General features: G+C 34.7%; 1 protein-coding gene across 5 annotated transcripts in view; it reads left to right on the top strand.

Annotated features, from left to right (window-relative positions):
• LOC142204139 (protocadherin alpha-C2-like) overlaps window positions 1-17812 on the top strand; it is a 198166-nt gene that overhangs the window by 14995 nt on the left and 165359 nt on the right. The window contains exons 1-2 of one of the 5 annotated variants that reach the window (XM_075275412.1): window positions 6409-6816; window positions 6910-8934. The exons of 3 other annotated variants lie outside the window; for them this stretch is intronic. In XM_075275412.1, the coding sequence (XP_075131513.1) occupies window positions 6589-6816; window positions 6910-8934 (2253 nt within the window). In that variant the 5' untranslated portion in view covers window positions 6409-6588. Of the gene's footprint in view, window positions 1-6408; window positions 8935-17812 lie in introns of those variants that run through there. One more of the 5 variants, XM_075275411.1, reaches the window with a different exon arrangement.

Below are 17812 nucleotides of genomic sequence, written 5' to 3'. Positions count from 1 at the left end.
GCACAACTTTCTTTAAATACCACTAATTATTACTGAAAAAAAAAATATTTTACATACATTGAAGTAATACTTTGATGAAAAAAAATGCATATAAGTAAATTGGATTAAAAATTTCTAATATTAAATTTAATTAAAATTGTTTAATCACTGATATATTTCATTAAAAAAAGATACATTAGCTAAGAGAATCCCTTGCTCTTTTAGTCAGTAAAAAAAAATTGCAATATTGAAATCAGACACTAGATGACAGTACATACCAAGTTTTGCTATCAAAACAAAGGATAAATACGACACTCCATTACTATCGGATGAACGTCTTGCTGCAGAAATACCAGCCATCATAGAATTTCTCTCCCGTGTTTTGGATCTTCAATTCATTTAAGTGCCTTATTCATTGGAGAACAAATTACTATCAAATAATTGAGAAATGGTGACTAAAAATCAGCATCATCAAGAATCAAGCCAGTTGCTCTATATATTATTGCTGCAAATAACGTGGGATGTGGTCCTGAGTCAGCTGCATTATATCATCCCGGAGGAATCCAAGCATGGCATCTTTGTTGGGAGAATTGCTCAGGATCTTGGACTGGATATAGGTGAGATTAATTCCAGAATGTTACATATTGTCTCTAGAGATGAGAAGGAATATTTCCAGGTGAATCTGCAGAATGGAATCTTGTTTGTTAAAGAGACAATAGACAGAGAGGTTCTGTGTCCAAATACTCCCTTCTGTATTATTCCTCTGCAGGTTATTGTAGATAAGCCTGTGCAGATGTATCGTGTAGATGTAGAGATAGAAGATATCAATGACAATAGTCCAGTGTTTTCATCTAATGTAATTCATCTAGATATTTTAGAGCTTATACCTGCATCCAGATTTCCAATAAAAGGAGCTGCAGATCCAGATCTTGGCACAAATTCTATCACAAACTATGAGCTCAGTGCAAGTGAATATTTTGCTTTAGAATTTCAAAAATATATGAATGAAATCAGGTCATTGGAACTTGTGCTGAAGAAAGCCCTTGATAGAGAAAAGCAATCTGTCCACAACCTGACACTGACAGCTTATGATGGAGGAAAACCAAGACTAAGTGGCACTACACATATTGTCATCACTGTCGAGGATGTCAATGATAATGCTCCAGTGTTTGATCAGCCATTTTACCAATGTAGTGTGACTGAGAATGCTGTGCATGGGACATTAGTGTTTAAGCTAAATGCTACAGACTTGGATCAGGGAAAAAATGGGAAAATAACCTATAAATTTAGCAGCATGATGACAGATGAAGCAAAGAATGTCTTCAGTTTAGATGAACAGACTGGAGAAATTATAGTAAAAGGTGAGATTGATTATGAAAAATCAAAAATGTATGAAATTCACGTCAAAGCCATAGACAATGGAGATCACCCAATGGTTGGACATTGTAAAGTTCTAGTGACTGTTGTTGATGTCAATGACAACCCACCTGAGATGATGGTGACATCACTATCCGTTCCTGTTCCAGAAAATTCACCAAAGGGAACAACTGTGGCCATTATCAGTGTCCATGACAGAGATTCAGGGTCAAATGGAAAAGTAAGCTGCCACATATCTGCCAATGATTCACCTTTTAATATAATTCCGGCATTTATGGGAGATTTTTCGTTGACTGTCAATGGGCCACTAGATCGGGAAAAAAAGGATCAATATGAAGTTGTCGTAACTGCAAGAGATGAAGGGTTTCCATCATTGGCTGTTTCAAAAACTCTAAAAATTGATATTAGCGATGTAAATGATAACGCTCCTCGGTTTTTGCAGTCAGTGGATATAATCTCTATTAAAGAGAACAACCCACCAGGTTCTCATGTCTACACAGCCTCAGCTTCTGACCCCGACATTGGCCAGAATTCATTTATTACATACTCAATCGTTGACACTTCTATTGATGGAATCCCAATATCTTCATATCTGTCCATTAATCCCGAAAATGGGAAAGTCTTTGCTTTAGTTTCTTTTGACCATGAACAAGTGACATTTTTCCAGTGTCACATAAAAGCCACAGATGCCGGTCTACCTCCACTCAGCTCTAATCTGACCCTAAATATCTTCATCAATGATATCAATGATAATGCCCCCACATTTTCTTCTCTTTTTGGGGGTTTGACAATAAAAACTCCAAAGTCTTCACAACCAGGACACCTGGTAACTAAAGTGAGCGCAACAGACTTGGATTCCGGATACAATGCATTGATGTCTTATCACTTTAAGGAGTTGACTGGAAAAGTTCCCTTTGTTATTTCTCAACAAACTGGAGAAATCAGTCTAAAACGTCAAATTCTAGAGTCAGACAATGATGAGTACAGATTAGTGGTTGTGGCTCAGGACCATGGAGAACCAGTCATGACGGCAATTACACATGTTTATGTTTCTTTGGTGGAGTCTGGAGAGGAGCTGAAGTTTGATCATCAGGATTATAGAAATGAAATCAATGAGTTTTCTGACGCAAATATTTATCTGGTTGTAGCCATCTGTGTTATCTCCAGTATATTTCTGATCACTTTAATCGCCTTCACCGTCTTAAGATGGCAAAAATATAGGGATGAGGTCAATGACCTAAAGGAAAATTACAAGATCTGCTCCAACACTGGTGGTAGCTGGATGTATTCTCAACACACACAATACAGAGTATGTTCCAACCCAACACAAGGCAGGAATGACTTAATAGTTTTTACTCCTAATAATTCTCAAACAATAGGCAATGAAGAAAATTTTGCACAACAAGGTCTCATGGACATCTCTTCATACCAGGTAAGGTAACATGGAATAATATCTCTTTATCAATATTTTCCTAATGTTGCATTTCTAAGTTCTACATGATCTGTCTTTCTAAAAAAATAAATAAAATAAAATTGAAAGTTAAATGCAGGAATGTCCAAATATCAACAGTGCAAGTTCATCCAACCATTATGACAAGTGTGGATCTCCGATTCCAATGGCTGGGAAAATCCAAATGGTACCACCTTCTTCAAAACAATATTATATGTGAATGTTGATCCTATGTTTATATATGTATCCATATATTTGTAGCCTGGGCAAAATTTGTATGTTTGTGTGTCATTCCTGACCTTTACGTTAGGTTAACGTAATGTGATGTGTGGTCTTTGCATAGGTTGAAGAACCACATTCAAGGGGCATATACAAAGTCAGTTTGACCACTAATGGTTTAATGTCTTCTAGGTTATAATAATTTAGTGTCATGACCAAATACTCAGATTTTTTGGAGTTTTTAATGACCTCTTTGAGCTTTAAATGAAAGATAAACTTAGAAGGTCAATTTAATGTTCATTAGTTAAAGCAGTGATTCCCAAAGTGGTCCAGTTAGACCGCCAGGGGTCCACAGGAGACTCGGCAGGAGACTTGTTAGATCTAATCTTCACGTTTTTTGATGAGTTTTGGGAATATGGTAGAAATGTAGCAGCAGGGGGTCCACGAAACCAGTAAAATTTTGAAAGTGGTCTTCGAGTAAAAAAAAGTTTGACCTCTGAGTTAAAGGTTTAGGATAGAGAGAATGTCACTGGAATAGATGATATAATTATAATAATATTAGAATAAAGCTTCTATTTCTTGATCCTCCTGGTTGATCAGTATGTTAATTGAAAGGTTAATGGAAAATATTAGAGAAGGTTGATTATATTGAAAATACTTTAAATGAAGGAGCTTTAAATATTTGGGGTTATATTTCTAGTATTATTTTTGGCTTTAATTTAGAAATTTGGAATAATTAGAAAAATTAGAAATATGGGATAATTTGTAAAGTCATTTGATGGTAAAGAAGCTGTAATTTGTTTAATCAGTTGTTACATATTATCATTTGGGCCTCTATGGAGAAATAAAGCAATTTCTTAGTTTAATAAATAAAATGAACAATCTATTTCTGGTATTAACAAAACAATTCAAACTCTAACAATTCCATTTAATTATTCAGTAGCTCAAACTGGATTTATTCTCATTTAAGAAAAATATTTTTAGTATCCAAAAAACACACTCAGGATATGTTTTTTTTTTCCAATATAATTGATGTGAAAAAGTGTTACCAAAACACAGAAAAAATGGACACGTGTACTCCTTCTTCATACCATTTACTCCCTGTATATTAATGTCCAATGATCAAGACAAAGCGATATCCAAAAGTCCATTTGTTGGAATTGAAAGAAAATGAAGACAAACAAAAGAACAAAAAGAAAGAAGAGAAAAAATACAACAACCAAAATATATACATTCTGTACGGTCTGATGAAGGAGCAAGTAGCTCTGAAACACGTTACTGGTACTTTGATTGTTTCTTGTTTTGTTTTGTTTACTTTCTTTTTGTTCTTTTGTTGTTTTTTTTTGTTTTCTTTCTATTCCAATAAATGGACTTTGGATAATCACTTCAACTTGATCATTGAACCGTAAAGTAGACGGAGTTAATGGTATGCAAATGAAATGCATGGTAAATGGGTCCATATTTCTGTATGATATTCACACTTCTTTACATTTATTACCAATTACCGTGGTCTGCAACTTCCCCTAAACAAAGGGTCAGGCTGCCACCATTGTTCAACCTGAAAAGCCACTTTTATGAAAAGCTTAAGTTGTTGCATGACATACAACACCCCAATGTAAATTCCCATCTATATGGAGTTCTTGGGACAAATTCTCAGCACATATGAAACACTTAAGTTTCTGCACAAGGGAGCACACTGTCATATTTTTTTCTTTAAGCTTTGTCCAATATAATGTGAATCCTATTATTTGGGAGTATGCATACATCTTTACAGTATTCAGAGTGCTACACGTGACATAGAAAGACTATACATTTGTAAATAAATGATTTGATCAACATTTCTGTATACATTAAGTTATTGGAAAAGTTAACCATTTCATTTACTAGTAGCTTATGGTAGAGACAAGTGTGTTTATACAGATTATTAAGAGTATACTTAATGAAAAAAAATTATGTATCTCATTTTCATAATTTAAATACAACAATAATATTGTTGTTTTGTTACTTTATTAGAATCATAGCTATATTCTAATTTTAAAACATTGTCCTGTGACTGTCATGGAGGGATGTAGTAGCTGCAAAATTGTAAAAAGAAGTTAGAAACCCCTAACAGTCTCCAGCATAGAACATATATAACTGCATACTGATCCTTCTATGTGTGTAAAGTATTCATATCTTGACTTGACTTGTCTTGACCTCCATTGCTCTCTCTTGAGCTTGTCCAAATCTGAACACAAAACTGAAAAATAAAGTGTAAAAACTAGAAATGTCAACTAGGATTGAGCGATTGGGGTCAGCTGGAGAATAATCGGACATCGGATTTTGAAATCTCAAGATCGGATCAACCCTAAAAGTGACTTTTCCCATAAAGAAGCATTGACTAGGGTTGCGCGATCAGGATCGGGAAAGAACGGATCCCGATCGGCGATCAAGCACATTTGACGATCGGGATCGGCTGGACAATGAACGGAAATCGGATTTTAAAACCGATTCTGAAATCTTAAGATCGGCTCAACACTAATGTTAACCTTTTGTGTATTGTACAGTGACTTTGATTTAAACTGGAATTATTTGAAGGATTTCTAAAATATAGTTAAATAACAATTCATTATAACTAATAGCTTATTTTTCTTTTGGTATCTGTAATTAAAACTCCAATTCTCCATTTTATAATATGGTTGGTGACCAAATTCATATTATATATTCAAGTGATTAGGCATTGCTGCATGCTATTAATTTTTAGCATTATTTTATCTTTCTGTATATCCAAGGATAAAGCTTTCTCTTAGCTTACCCTTAAGTGGCTTCCTAAATACGACAAAGTGATATAAAACACTAGGCTGATTATAAACACCCCTAAAAGCAATCTATATCTAATGCTTGAATGTAACTAAACTTATGGGCTATTATATTGTAAAGTAAAATGCACAAGAATATTCACCTGTAAATTTTTAATCTATATATAAAGTTTTTTAAACTTTTAAAAGTTTAACTTTTTAAAAGTTTTAAAGTTTTTTAAACTTTTAAGAATGGCAGCACCATAAAAATCCATTGAAAATGTCACAGGGAATTTTTAATTTGCTATAGAGCTGTAACCCTGTATTAAGAAAAGATTTATTTATTTTTTAAACAGTGGGTGTATAGTCCTAACAATGTAAAGAATTAAGGCAAAAAGTCTTTCTCAAGTGTTCAAAAATAGAGACATATTACATACTGAAGTATTATATATAATGTGATTTACATGCTTAGTCTAACTGTGAAAAAATATCCGGAGTAGAAAATTTGAAGTATTATAATTACAGCATATAAATAATATCTGAATATTAAAAATAAATAAAATAAAATAAAAAAATCAACATTTCCACTCTTGCAGTATTGCCAGCAGACACTAGATGGTACTACATACCAACACATAGCATGACATTTCTGTATTTCCTATAATTACCTACGACAGAACATCTTGCAGCAGGGATTTCGGCCATGATAAGATTTTTCCTCCTTGTGGATTTTTATGCTCAGGAAGTGCCTTATTTATTGGAGAAAGTCATCCTTAAATTCAAGAAATGCTTAAGCTAAATAAGGATTATCACCTTACAAGAAGACTGGTCCTTTTCATATTGCTTCAGATGTATTGGGATGTGGTCCTGAGTCAGCTGCATTATATCATCCCGGAGGAATCCAAGCATGGCACCTTTGTTGGAAGAATTGCTCAGGATCTTGGACTGGATATAGGTGAGATTAATTCCAGAATGTTACATATTGTCTCTAGAGATGAGAAGGAATATTTCCAGGTGAATCTGCAGAATGGAATCTTATTTGTTAAAGAGACAATAGACAGAGAGTCATTATGTCCAGATACTCCCTTCTGTATTATTCCTCTGCAGGTTATTGTAGATAAGCCTGTGCAGATGTATCGTGTAGATGTAGAGATAGAAGATATCAATGACAATAGTCCAGTCTTCTCCTCCAGTGTGACTAACCTCTTAATATCAGAGCTCAGACCAGCTGGATCTCATTTCCCAGTTAAGGTGGCTGCTGATCCAGATCTTGGAACAAATTCTATTACAAACTATGAGCTCAGTGCAAGTGAATATTTTACATTGGATTTCCAAAAATATATGAATCAGATCAGATCATTGGAACTTGTACTAAAGAAACCCTTAGACAGAGAGAAGCAATCTGTCCACAACCTGACACTGACAGCTTATGATGGAGGAAAACCAAGACTGAGTGGCACTACACATATTGTCATCACTGTCGAGGATGTCAATGATAATGCTCCAGTGTTTGATCAGCCATTTTACCAGAGCAGTGTGTCTGAGAATGCTGTGCATGGGACATTAGTGTTTAAGCTAAATGCTACAGACTTGGACTTTGGAAAGAATGGGGAAATATCATATGAATTAAGCAACACCATTATGGAGGATGTAAGAGATGTTTTTAGCCTAGACATATATAATGGAGAAATTAGAGTAAAAGGTGAAATTGATTTTGAAAAAACTAAAATGTATGAAATTCACATTGATGCCATAGACAATGGAGATCACCCAATGGTTGGACATTGTAAAGTTCTAGTGACTGTTGTTGATGTCAATGACAACCCCCCTGAGATGACGGTGACATCACTATCAGTTCCTGTTCCAGAAAATTCACCAAAGGGAACAACCGTGGCCATTATCAGTGTCCATGACAGAGATTCAGGGTCAAATGGAAAAGTAAGCTGCCACATATCTGCCAATGATTCACCTTTTAACATAATCCCGGCATTCATGGGAGATTTCTCTTTGACTGTCAATGGGCCATTAGATCGGGAAAAAAAGGATCAGTATGAAGTTGTCGTAACTGCAAGAGATGAAGGGTTTCCATCGTTGACTGTTTCAAAAACTCTAAAAATTGATATTAGTGATGTAAATGATAACGCTCCTCGGTTTTTGCAGTCAGTGGATATAATCTCTATTAAAGAGAACAACCCACCAGGTTCTCATGTCTACACAGCCTCAGCTTCTGACCCTGACATTGGCCAGAATTCATTCATTACATACTCAATCATTGACGCTTCTATTGATGGAATCCCAATATCTTCATATATGTCCATTAATCCCGAGAATGGGAAGATCTTTGCATTAGTGTCTTTTGACCATGAACAGGTGACATTTTTCCAGTGTCATATAAAAGCCACAGATGCCGGTCTACCTCCACTCAGCTCTAATCTGACCCTAAATATCTTCATCAATGACATCAATGATAATGCCCCCACATTTTCACCTCTTTTTGGGGGTTTGACAATAAAAACTCCAAAGTCTTCACAACCAGGGCACCTTGTAACTAAAGTGAGCGCAACAGACTTGGATTCTGGCTACAATGCATTGATGTCTTATCACTTTAAGGATTTGAATGGGAAAATTCCATTTGTTATTTCTCAACAAACTGGAGAAATCAGTCTAAAACGTCAAATTCTAGAGTCAGACAATGATGAGTACAGATTAGTGGTCGTGGCTCAGGACCATGGAGAACCAGTCATGACGGCGATTACACAAGTTTATGTTTCCTTGGTGGAATCTGGAGAGGAGCTGAAATTCGATCATCAGGATTATAGAAATGAAATCAATGAGTTTTCTGATGCAAATATTTATCTGGTTGTAGCCATCTGTGTTATCTCCAGTATATTTCTGATCACTTTAATCGCCTTCACTGTCTTAAGATGGCAAAAATATAGGGATGAGGTCAATGACCTAAAGGAAAATTACAAGATCTGCTCCAACACTGGTGGTAGCTGGATGTATTCTCAACACACACAATACAGAGTATGTTCCAACCCAACACAAGGCAGGAATGACTTAATAGTTCTCACCCCAAATAGTTCCCAGTCTGTTAACCTTGAGGATTATGGTGCTCAGCAAGGGTACCAGGTAAGTGAATTTTATTGTTATTAATTATTATTTGATTATTCCGATACAGTAAAAAATATATTATAAAAGTCTCTACCTTGGAGAATTTTAAAGTGTTTTTAAGGAACGTTTTTATTTTGTTAGAATATTTTTATGCTATATAAGTATATCCTCTTCAGAGTATCTTTAGTAAACTTTCATATCACTTATAAATGGGAGAAAAAAACTAATAAAATAAAATTAACCACAATCTAATGACTTGACTTAGTTAATATAAATGTCAATTCAGTTTTTAAGTTCTCCACTAGGGTTGAAATTTTCTCGATTGCCAATCGGGATCCGATCTTTTTCGATCCCGATCGGCAATCGAGAAAATTTCACGATCGCAATCAGGATCGGCTGGAAAATGATCAGAAATCGGATTTTGAAATCTCAAGATCGGATCAAGCCTAAAAGTGACTTTTCCCATAGAGAAGCATTGACTAGGGTTGAGTGAGCGGGATCGGAAAAGATCGGATCCCAATCAGCATTCAAGCGAGTTTCACGATTGGGATTGGCTGGAAAATTATCAGAAACCAGATTTTAAAATCTATCCTGAAATATCAAGATCAGCTATCAAAAACCCTATTCTCCACCTTTTATGTTTTAGTCAAATATTCATTTAATTCATTTTCTAAAATGTATATTTTTCATGTGGTTCAAGATTTTATTTTTATCATCAATTAAATGATAAAATTCTGACTGTCAGAAGTTACATAAATTGGGAACTCACCGGGTACTATTTTTAGTTTTGGTGTATTAAAAAATACAGTGCAGAGGTCAAATATTGTACAGACGTTACGTGCTATCAAGTAGTATTTGTTGCTTACTATAATTCTATACTCTGTATGTATCTGTGGCTGCGAGGTAGACAATTTTAGAAAATAATAGCTGTATTGGCATCTAGGTGCTATGGTGGTAAATTTACATAGGGGTATCGGGCAACAAGGTTCCAAGAAAAATTCTATTTTTGTATGGAAGGTAGATACTATATAGGCAGAACTATACCATACAAAGAAATATTATGGAATTAAGAAAAATTCACGTAAAATTTCCCAGGATAATCTGTTATGCTGTGCCGATCAACAGCATTATTTTTGGCCATTTGATTTTATTGAACGTTTTGAGTTCCCCTCTTCGTGCTGTATCTCTAATTCTCATTTGTCTATTGAGTGGAAACTTGCTGCTATGATGTCTCCTGCAGAGAAGATGAATTTATACTCCCCTATCCATCCTATCCATCTATAGTCCAATCCCATAAGTAACAGCATCATGTAGAATGAGAATCATTGACTGGAGCAATTATCTGTTTTCCTTCGTTTGTCTTTGCTGATACTAGAATCAATGTTTTACTTTATGAGGATCCAGAAATTTTTTTCCAAAAACATTCCTTATAATTTGGAGAGATCTACCAGTTGCACGAAGCTGATAAAAATATATATTAAATGGATTGGTTTTCTCATTATTCTCAATATTCTAAAATGAATAGATCTCATATAAATAACATATGGGCTTTGTATTGTCTGTAACCAAAAATAACTGTGAATGTAATTTACAATGAACATATTTTTCAGATATTTAAACTGTTATTTAACTTCAATAAATAACATTAAACTCCCAAACAATAACTAAGAAAAAATCACTTCTACATTGTGAAGATCATAATCACACACTTTCTAATTCCAATAGAAAATACATCAAAATTGAAGAGCTAAGAAAAAATTAGTGATCAATATAAATTTACCCTACTTACCATAAGTGACACATTAGATATAGTTTTGAAGTAAAGAGCTAGATTTCCATCCACGCTAAAGTAATATAGCAGAAAGCTGCAGAAGAAGTTTGTTTTATCCAATTTTTCCAGCCTACCATTTCACTCTATGTGTATCAGAAATCATAGCCTAAATCTTCATTGGAGGGAATTTTTAGTTTGATCCTTTTGTTAATGATGCAAATATCATTGGGTTTGGCCTTTGCAGCTGCCTAAACTAAGTATCATTCTGCTAGTACTTGGCGTCTAGATCTTCTGTTTAACATAAAGTTTGTAATTCAGCATTGCATAGGCATACACCTTTCCTTATTCATGTTACTGTATTTTCTGTTGCAATAATATTTTGGGATTTCTTTATATTTAAAGGAGTATTCTTCCTTTCATACTGTTTGCTACCGTTAATCTTTCTTCAAAGGGTCCTTATATGTTATTGACATGATAAGATAAGAGATTGCATGAAAAAATTGAAAGATCAAAGGAATCAATGGAATGCTATCTGGTTTTAGAAGTTACCTTGGACTTTTTCAAGCCATCAATGGCTACTTATGCGCTGAGAGCATACCACATTGTTAGTTCAAGAGACAATATTCAAATGTACAAATTTTTCTAATTATATATTATATTATATAAAAATATATTATGTTCTCCCTTTAAATACATATTAGTGTGTATATGTCAGGCAGGGAGGCTTACACTGGATACTAAAAATGTCAATGGTATTTCGATAACGATAATTAAATCATGGTGTATGCTGCATCATTTAGTTTCAAGAACAGAGGTAAGTAATGAAGTTTCTCAAGGTTGGACTGGCCCAAAAGAGTATTGTGGTGGGCCCCAACAATCATCTCCAATGGTGACCCAAGGCACCTCAATTCAACATGTTCCTGTTGTTGATTGATCTCACAATTCTAGTAGACCCTCATGGTAAAATCATAAAATTAATTTGAAGAAGAAAAATAATAGTCTGAAAGAAATTGCAAATTACTATTATTATTACTATTATTATTAATATTACTATTATTATTATAAAGACGGTTAAATAAAATCAAATTTCTAAGCATATAGAACTTAATATAAACATTGTTAGACCAAGATATGTAACCTAAGAATTCAGATAAGGTTTGATGAAATGATGAAGTCAATCTTCATTGTTTGCAAAAAAAAAAATAAAAAATAAGAGAAATGAATAACAAAGTTTTGGAGTTTACTATATGCTTATAAAAATATAAAATGATTTTTAAATAATAGAATAATAAATAATAAAAACATTATACCACTATATAACTAATAATGTCCTACTTCTAAATGATACAAAAATATTGTATTTAATAAACAACAAAAAGACTTTACATACCTGACATGCAAACTAAAATTTCAGCACTAGATGTCACTCCATACCAACTAATAACAGAAAGGAAGGAGGAAATGCCGTTCTCCATCTTTAAATGAAATTCTTGCTATAGGGATTCTGGCCATGATAGATTTTTTTCTGTATACCTCGTTCTTCCATCAGCTGGAGTGCCTTATTTGGACATATTCTCACCTTGATCTTTACTGATTCTAAGAAATGCTGTATCAGAGACTGGATTATAAAGCAAGGAGCAGGTTGATCCATTTCTTTTTGTTACAAATAACGTGGGATGTGGTCCTGAGTCAGCTGCATTATATCATCCCGGAGGAATCCAAGCATGGCACCTTTGTTGGGAGAATTGCTCAGGATCTTGGACTGGATATAGGTGAGATTAATTCCAGAATGTTACATATTGTCTCTAGAGATGAGAAGGAATATTTCCAGGTGAATCTGCAGAATGGAATCTTGTTTGTTAAAGAGACAATAGACAGAGAGGTTCTGTGCCCAAATACTCCCTTCTGTATTATTCCTCTGCAGGTTATTGTAGATAAGCCTGTGCAGATGTATCGTGTAGATGCAGAGATAGAAGATATCAATGACAATAGTCCAGTCTTCTCATTGAGTGTATATAACCGTGTCATATCAGAAATTAAACCAGCTGGATCTCGATTCTCATTAAAGGTAGCTGCTGATCCAGATCTTGGAACAAATTCTATCACAAACTATGAGCTCAGTGCAAGTGAATATTTTGCATTGGATTTCCAAAAATATATAAATCAAATCAAGTCCTTAGAGCTTGTGCTGAAAAAGAATCTAGACAGAGAGAAGCAATCTGTGCACAACCTGACACTGACAGCTTATGATGGAGGCAAACCAAGACTGAGCGGCACTACACATATCATTGTTAATGTGGAGGATTTTAATGATAATGCTCCAGTGTTTGACCAGCCATTTTACCAGTGCAGTGTTAATGAAAATGCTGTGGAAGGAACTTTAGTGTTCAAGCTAAATGCTACTGATCTGGATGAAGGAAGAAATGGAGAGATAATATATGAATTTAGCAATATGGTGTCAGAAGAAGCAAAGGAAGCATTTACCTTAGACAAACACACAGGAGAAATAAGAGTGAAAGATAAACTGGATTTTGAATCTGTGAATATGTATGAAATTCCAATTGAAGCTATTGATCATGGAGATGTTCAGTATACCGGAAATTGTAAAATTCTAGTGACTCTTGTAGATGTCAATGACAACCCTCCTGAGATGACGGTGACATCACTATCAGTGCCTGTTCCTGAAAATTCTCCCCAGGGAACAACAGTCGCCATCATCAGTGTCCATGATAAAGATTCTGGATCAAATGGAAAAGTCCATTGCTTTATCTCTGAACCTTCACCATTTAAGGTAAATCCAGCTTTCATGAGTGATTTTTCTTTGACTGTGAATGGACCTTTAGATCGGGAGATAAAAGATGAATATGAAGTTATTATTACTGCGAGAGATGAAGGTTCTCCATCCCTATCTACGTCAAAAACTTTGAGGATTGATGTAAGTGATGCCAATGACAATGCTCCAAGGTTTATCCAGCCAGTAGACACAGTATTCATTAAGGAGAACAACCCACCAGGGTCTCATATTTATACGGCTTCAGCCTTTGACCCAGATATTGGACAGAATTCTTTCATTACTTACTCAATCCGGGAGAGAACAATTGAGGGGATCCCTTTATCTTCTTACATTTCCATTAATCCAGAGAATGGAAAGGTCTTTGCTTTAGTATCATTTGACCATGAACAGATTTCTTATTTCCAATGTCACATAAAAGCCACTGATGCCGGCCTACAAGCCCTCAGCTCTAACCTTACTCTAAACATATTCATTGAAGATATTAATGATAATGCTCCGACATTCACCCCACTTCATTCCGAACTAACTATCAAAGCGCCAAAGTCAGCAGAGCCCGGACACCTGATAACTAAAGTAAAGGCCGTGGATCTGGATTCTGGATACAATGCTTGGACGTTTTATAAATTGAAGGATTTTGGAGGATCTGGAAAATCCCCATTTACCATTGCACATCAGACTGGAGAAATTACTTTAAAGAGGTCATTTACAGATTCAGATAGTGATGAGTACAGATTGCATGTAGTAGCTCAGGATCATGGAGAACCAGTCATGACGGCAGAGGCACAAATTGTGGTATCTGTGGTGGAGTCTGGAGAAGAATTAAAGTTTGATAACCAAGAGACCAAAGTGACTGGTGATGAATTTTCTGATGAAAATATCTACTTGGTTGTTGCAATCTGCATCATATCAAGTATTTTTCTTATTACTCTAATCGTCTTCACTGTTTTACGATGGCAAAAATACAGAGATGAGGTGAATGAGCTGAAAGAAAATTACCGAATCTGCTCCAACACTGGCGGGAGCTGGATGTATTCCCAACACACTCAGTATAACATAAGTTCTAATTCAGTCCGACCAAAAAGTGACTTAATTGTCTTTACACCAAATAACTCTCAGACATTAGGGAATGAAGAGCAAGTCAATCCCCAGGGGGTCATGTCAAACTCCTACTATAAGGTAAGAGTAATGAAAACAAATATTTTGGCTTTACTATATCTTAGAGTTTATCATATTCAAAAAATTAAAAAATACAAAATACTGTTAGTTAATCTTCTATGACTGAGTACATACACATTGGGATTATGGTAACACTATTGTCATTATGCCGTTGTAGTTTCTTTTTCCACTAGAGGGCCTGATTTTATGGAATAATACATCTGACTTTTGTTATACTTTTTCCTATTTAATAATTCCTACACATAGTAGGTGGCATATTAGAGTAGGTTTATATAATCTTTATCTACTCATCCACCAGAATACAGTAATTTTTTTTTTGTTTGTTTTTTTAAATGTAGATTGCGAGCCCGACATAGAGCTCACAATGTATATTTTTTTCCCTATCAGTATGTCTTTTTGGAATCTGGGATGGAAATCCATGCAAACACGGGGAGAACATACAAACTCCTTGCAGATTTTTTTTGCCCTTGGTGGGATTTGAACACCAGGACTCCAGCGCTGCAAGGCTGCAGTGCTAACCACTGAGCCACCGTGTGGCTCCAGAATACAGTAATGTTTGTGGTTTGCCAATCTTTGAATTCCATGCCAACAGTTACATGTATCTCAAATTATCTTTGGATTTCAAAACCAAGAATTACCTTAAAAATGAAAAAATTAAACCAATTTGCTTTGTAAACCATAGATTGGCAGAGCCAGGGAAAGATTTGAACAACATATGATCACTTCATTTGTAACTGCCCCCATAGAATATCTCACCAACAACACGGGGAAAGACACTATATCTGATGTATGTTGAATCCTTAACTGATCTTTAATTTGGCTAAGTATTGAATATTCTTGTGAACCAATTCAACACATTATTCTAACATTCTAACAAAAGCATATATATAGGATGATCAATATATAATTTGGTTATAACAGGTGAGGTGAGCAAATTGGTTTCTAAAGAGTAGGGTTTTTTACAAATTCGGCAAAAATATTTGGGATTCAACACTGAAGAATCATTATTATTCTCTTAAGATCACAGAGTATAATAAGCAGAGGCCTTGGAATGGTGTAGGAAAAAAAAAAATTCACCTTTCCTCTCCAGGGCTCCACCGTGGTGTTTAATTATCTCTCGTGTAATTTTCTAGTCTCTTCTAGCTTCTTGGGTGACAACACAGGTGCTGGGTCACTGCTGAAGACTATGATAGGCTCTCAGTGGTCACGTGAATCAAAGTATCATGATATTGATGTGTCATGATTAGTGATAAACTGTCACAAAGAAAAGCTGAATAACTTGTGATAAACATCTGAACATGTAAGGTCAAGACAACACATAAGAAAATAAATTCTATAGGGTGGTTAATGACTTTTATAGCCATGGCCTTCAATGTACTGGCACGAGAGTAGATTTACAGTGTGGTCTTGTATGTAAATCTGCCAGAGTAACATCTTGTGAATCACATCAGTCATGGATAAAAAGCACAATCTGTTATGTTTACCAAATACTTGTTTGGTGTGATTGAGAAAGCAGAATTATTAAAGGGGTATTCCATCTTAACTGTAAGTTCAAGAGCATTTCTAAATACATTACTTTAGCAATGCTGCTACATTTGCCTGCTATGTGAGATTATTCATCCCACTGTTTCCACTGCATTTCCTTGGACCCTGTCCTGTTATCTGATCCAGGATGGCTGATATGACTAAATGCTCTTTGGAAGGTAGGGGGGCTGAGTTCTCTGGATCCTGCTTGCTTTCAGAGCTGTTATTGCCTGTTCTTGCAGGTCAGCTAATTCATTTTGCAGATAAGGGTTCAGACAGGCATCTCACTCAGTGTCTGTGTTGAAATACAATCCCACTCTGTTCTAGATCCTGGCAGAATGAAATATTTTCTTTTCTCTAAACCTGTGTAATGTAATATACATTTACTGTGCATATTTGATCTTCATTAGAATAGATTTCAAGTAATCATAATAAATCTCTTATGATAAAGGTAATGTCTATATCTACTGAGTACTTCCTAGTGTCATGTCCATCAAACAGTCAAAATTTGTCACTAGCTTGCTGAAGAATACAGAAAGGAAAATAATTAAATAGGTTTTGGAAAAGATCAATGTGAACTGAGCACATTACTTTTGAAAATCAAGCACATTTATTATGATACTAATAGTCTTCCATAATCATCATGTCATTTTATTATATTCAAAGAGAGGTTCAATTGGTAATTGGTCTTGAAAGCTATAAAATAACATATTTAACAGTCTTCAATCTAGTTTGGTGTGAGATTATTATTTAATGTTCTTTTAAAAAGAAAAAAATGTTACCAGCAAACACTATTGTTGTGCTGACAGTGATTTAATTTATGTATATTTTAATTTCTAGCAATTTGTAAGCTGTTTATAGAGTTCTAAGGTTTAGATTCATTTATCTAGTTAGATCTATTTTTTACTGGTGTCAGCTAAGAAAAGTCAAAGGTAAGAAAAATGTCCAAAAAATAATAACAAATGAAGGACCTATCATGATCTGTGTGGGCCTTTGGGCAATAAACTATTAATTTCTACCCAATATACCACATATAAATATTGGCAGTAAAGATTTAGTATCATGGTCTTTTCTAAAGATTTTTTTGGTGGAATAGGTTGATATATAGACAAAAACACATGTTTCAACATATCCTAAACTAATGAAGTATTCCTTTTAGTGTAACAAATTTAGGTTGGATTTTTTTTAATTTTTTTGTATTTCCAGCTTGTAGGTGCAATTTGGGAATACATAACAACACTTTATTCATGCATTATTTATATATTTTCTTTATCTCATTTTCTGATCAACATAAACATTCCCTATGTTATTTAATATTTTTTGATATTTTTTTAAGGCGTGTCTTAATAGGACATTATTGTATTTTTATTTTTACCACCATATGAATTAATAGTGTTAACGGGGCTGTACAGGCAAAACTGGACATTAAATTTATTATTTAACAAGTCTAGGGCAATGAAAAAAATTAAACAAATTCATACTCACCCTTTCCCGATGCTCTGGTGTCCCCCAGCGAGTTCCAGTCTCCTCAGTCTAGGGTTGATGTGTGGCAGAAGTCCCAATCAATCAGCGGCCTCAGCGAAGGGCCTGAGATGTCACTACCTGTGGTTACGCCAATTAGCGCCCTCAGC

This window comes from Leptodactylus fuscus, chromosome 5, assembly GCF_031893055.1.
Source record: "Leptodactylus fuscus isolate aLepFus1 chromosome 5, aLepFus1.hap2, whole genome shotgun sequence".
NCBI lineage: Eukaryota > Metazoa > Chordata > Amphibia > Anura > Leptodactylidae > Leptodactylus > Leptodactylus fuscus.
The sequence above is the reverse complement of the archived record's forward strand: the minus strand, read 5'-3'. Positions and strand labels throughout refer to the sequence as shown.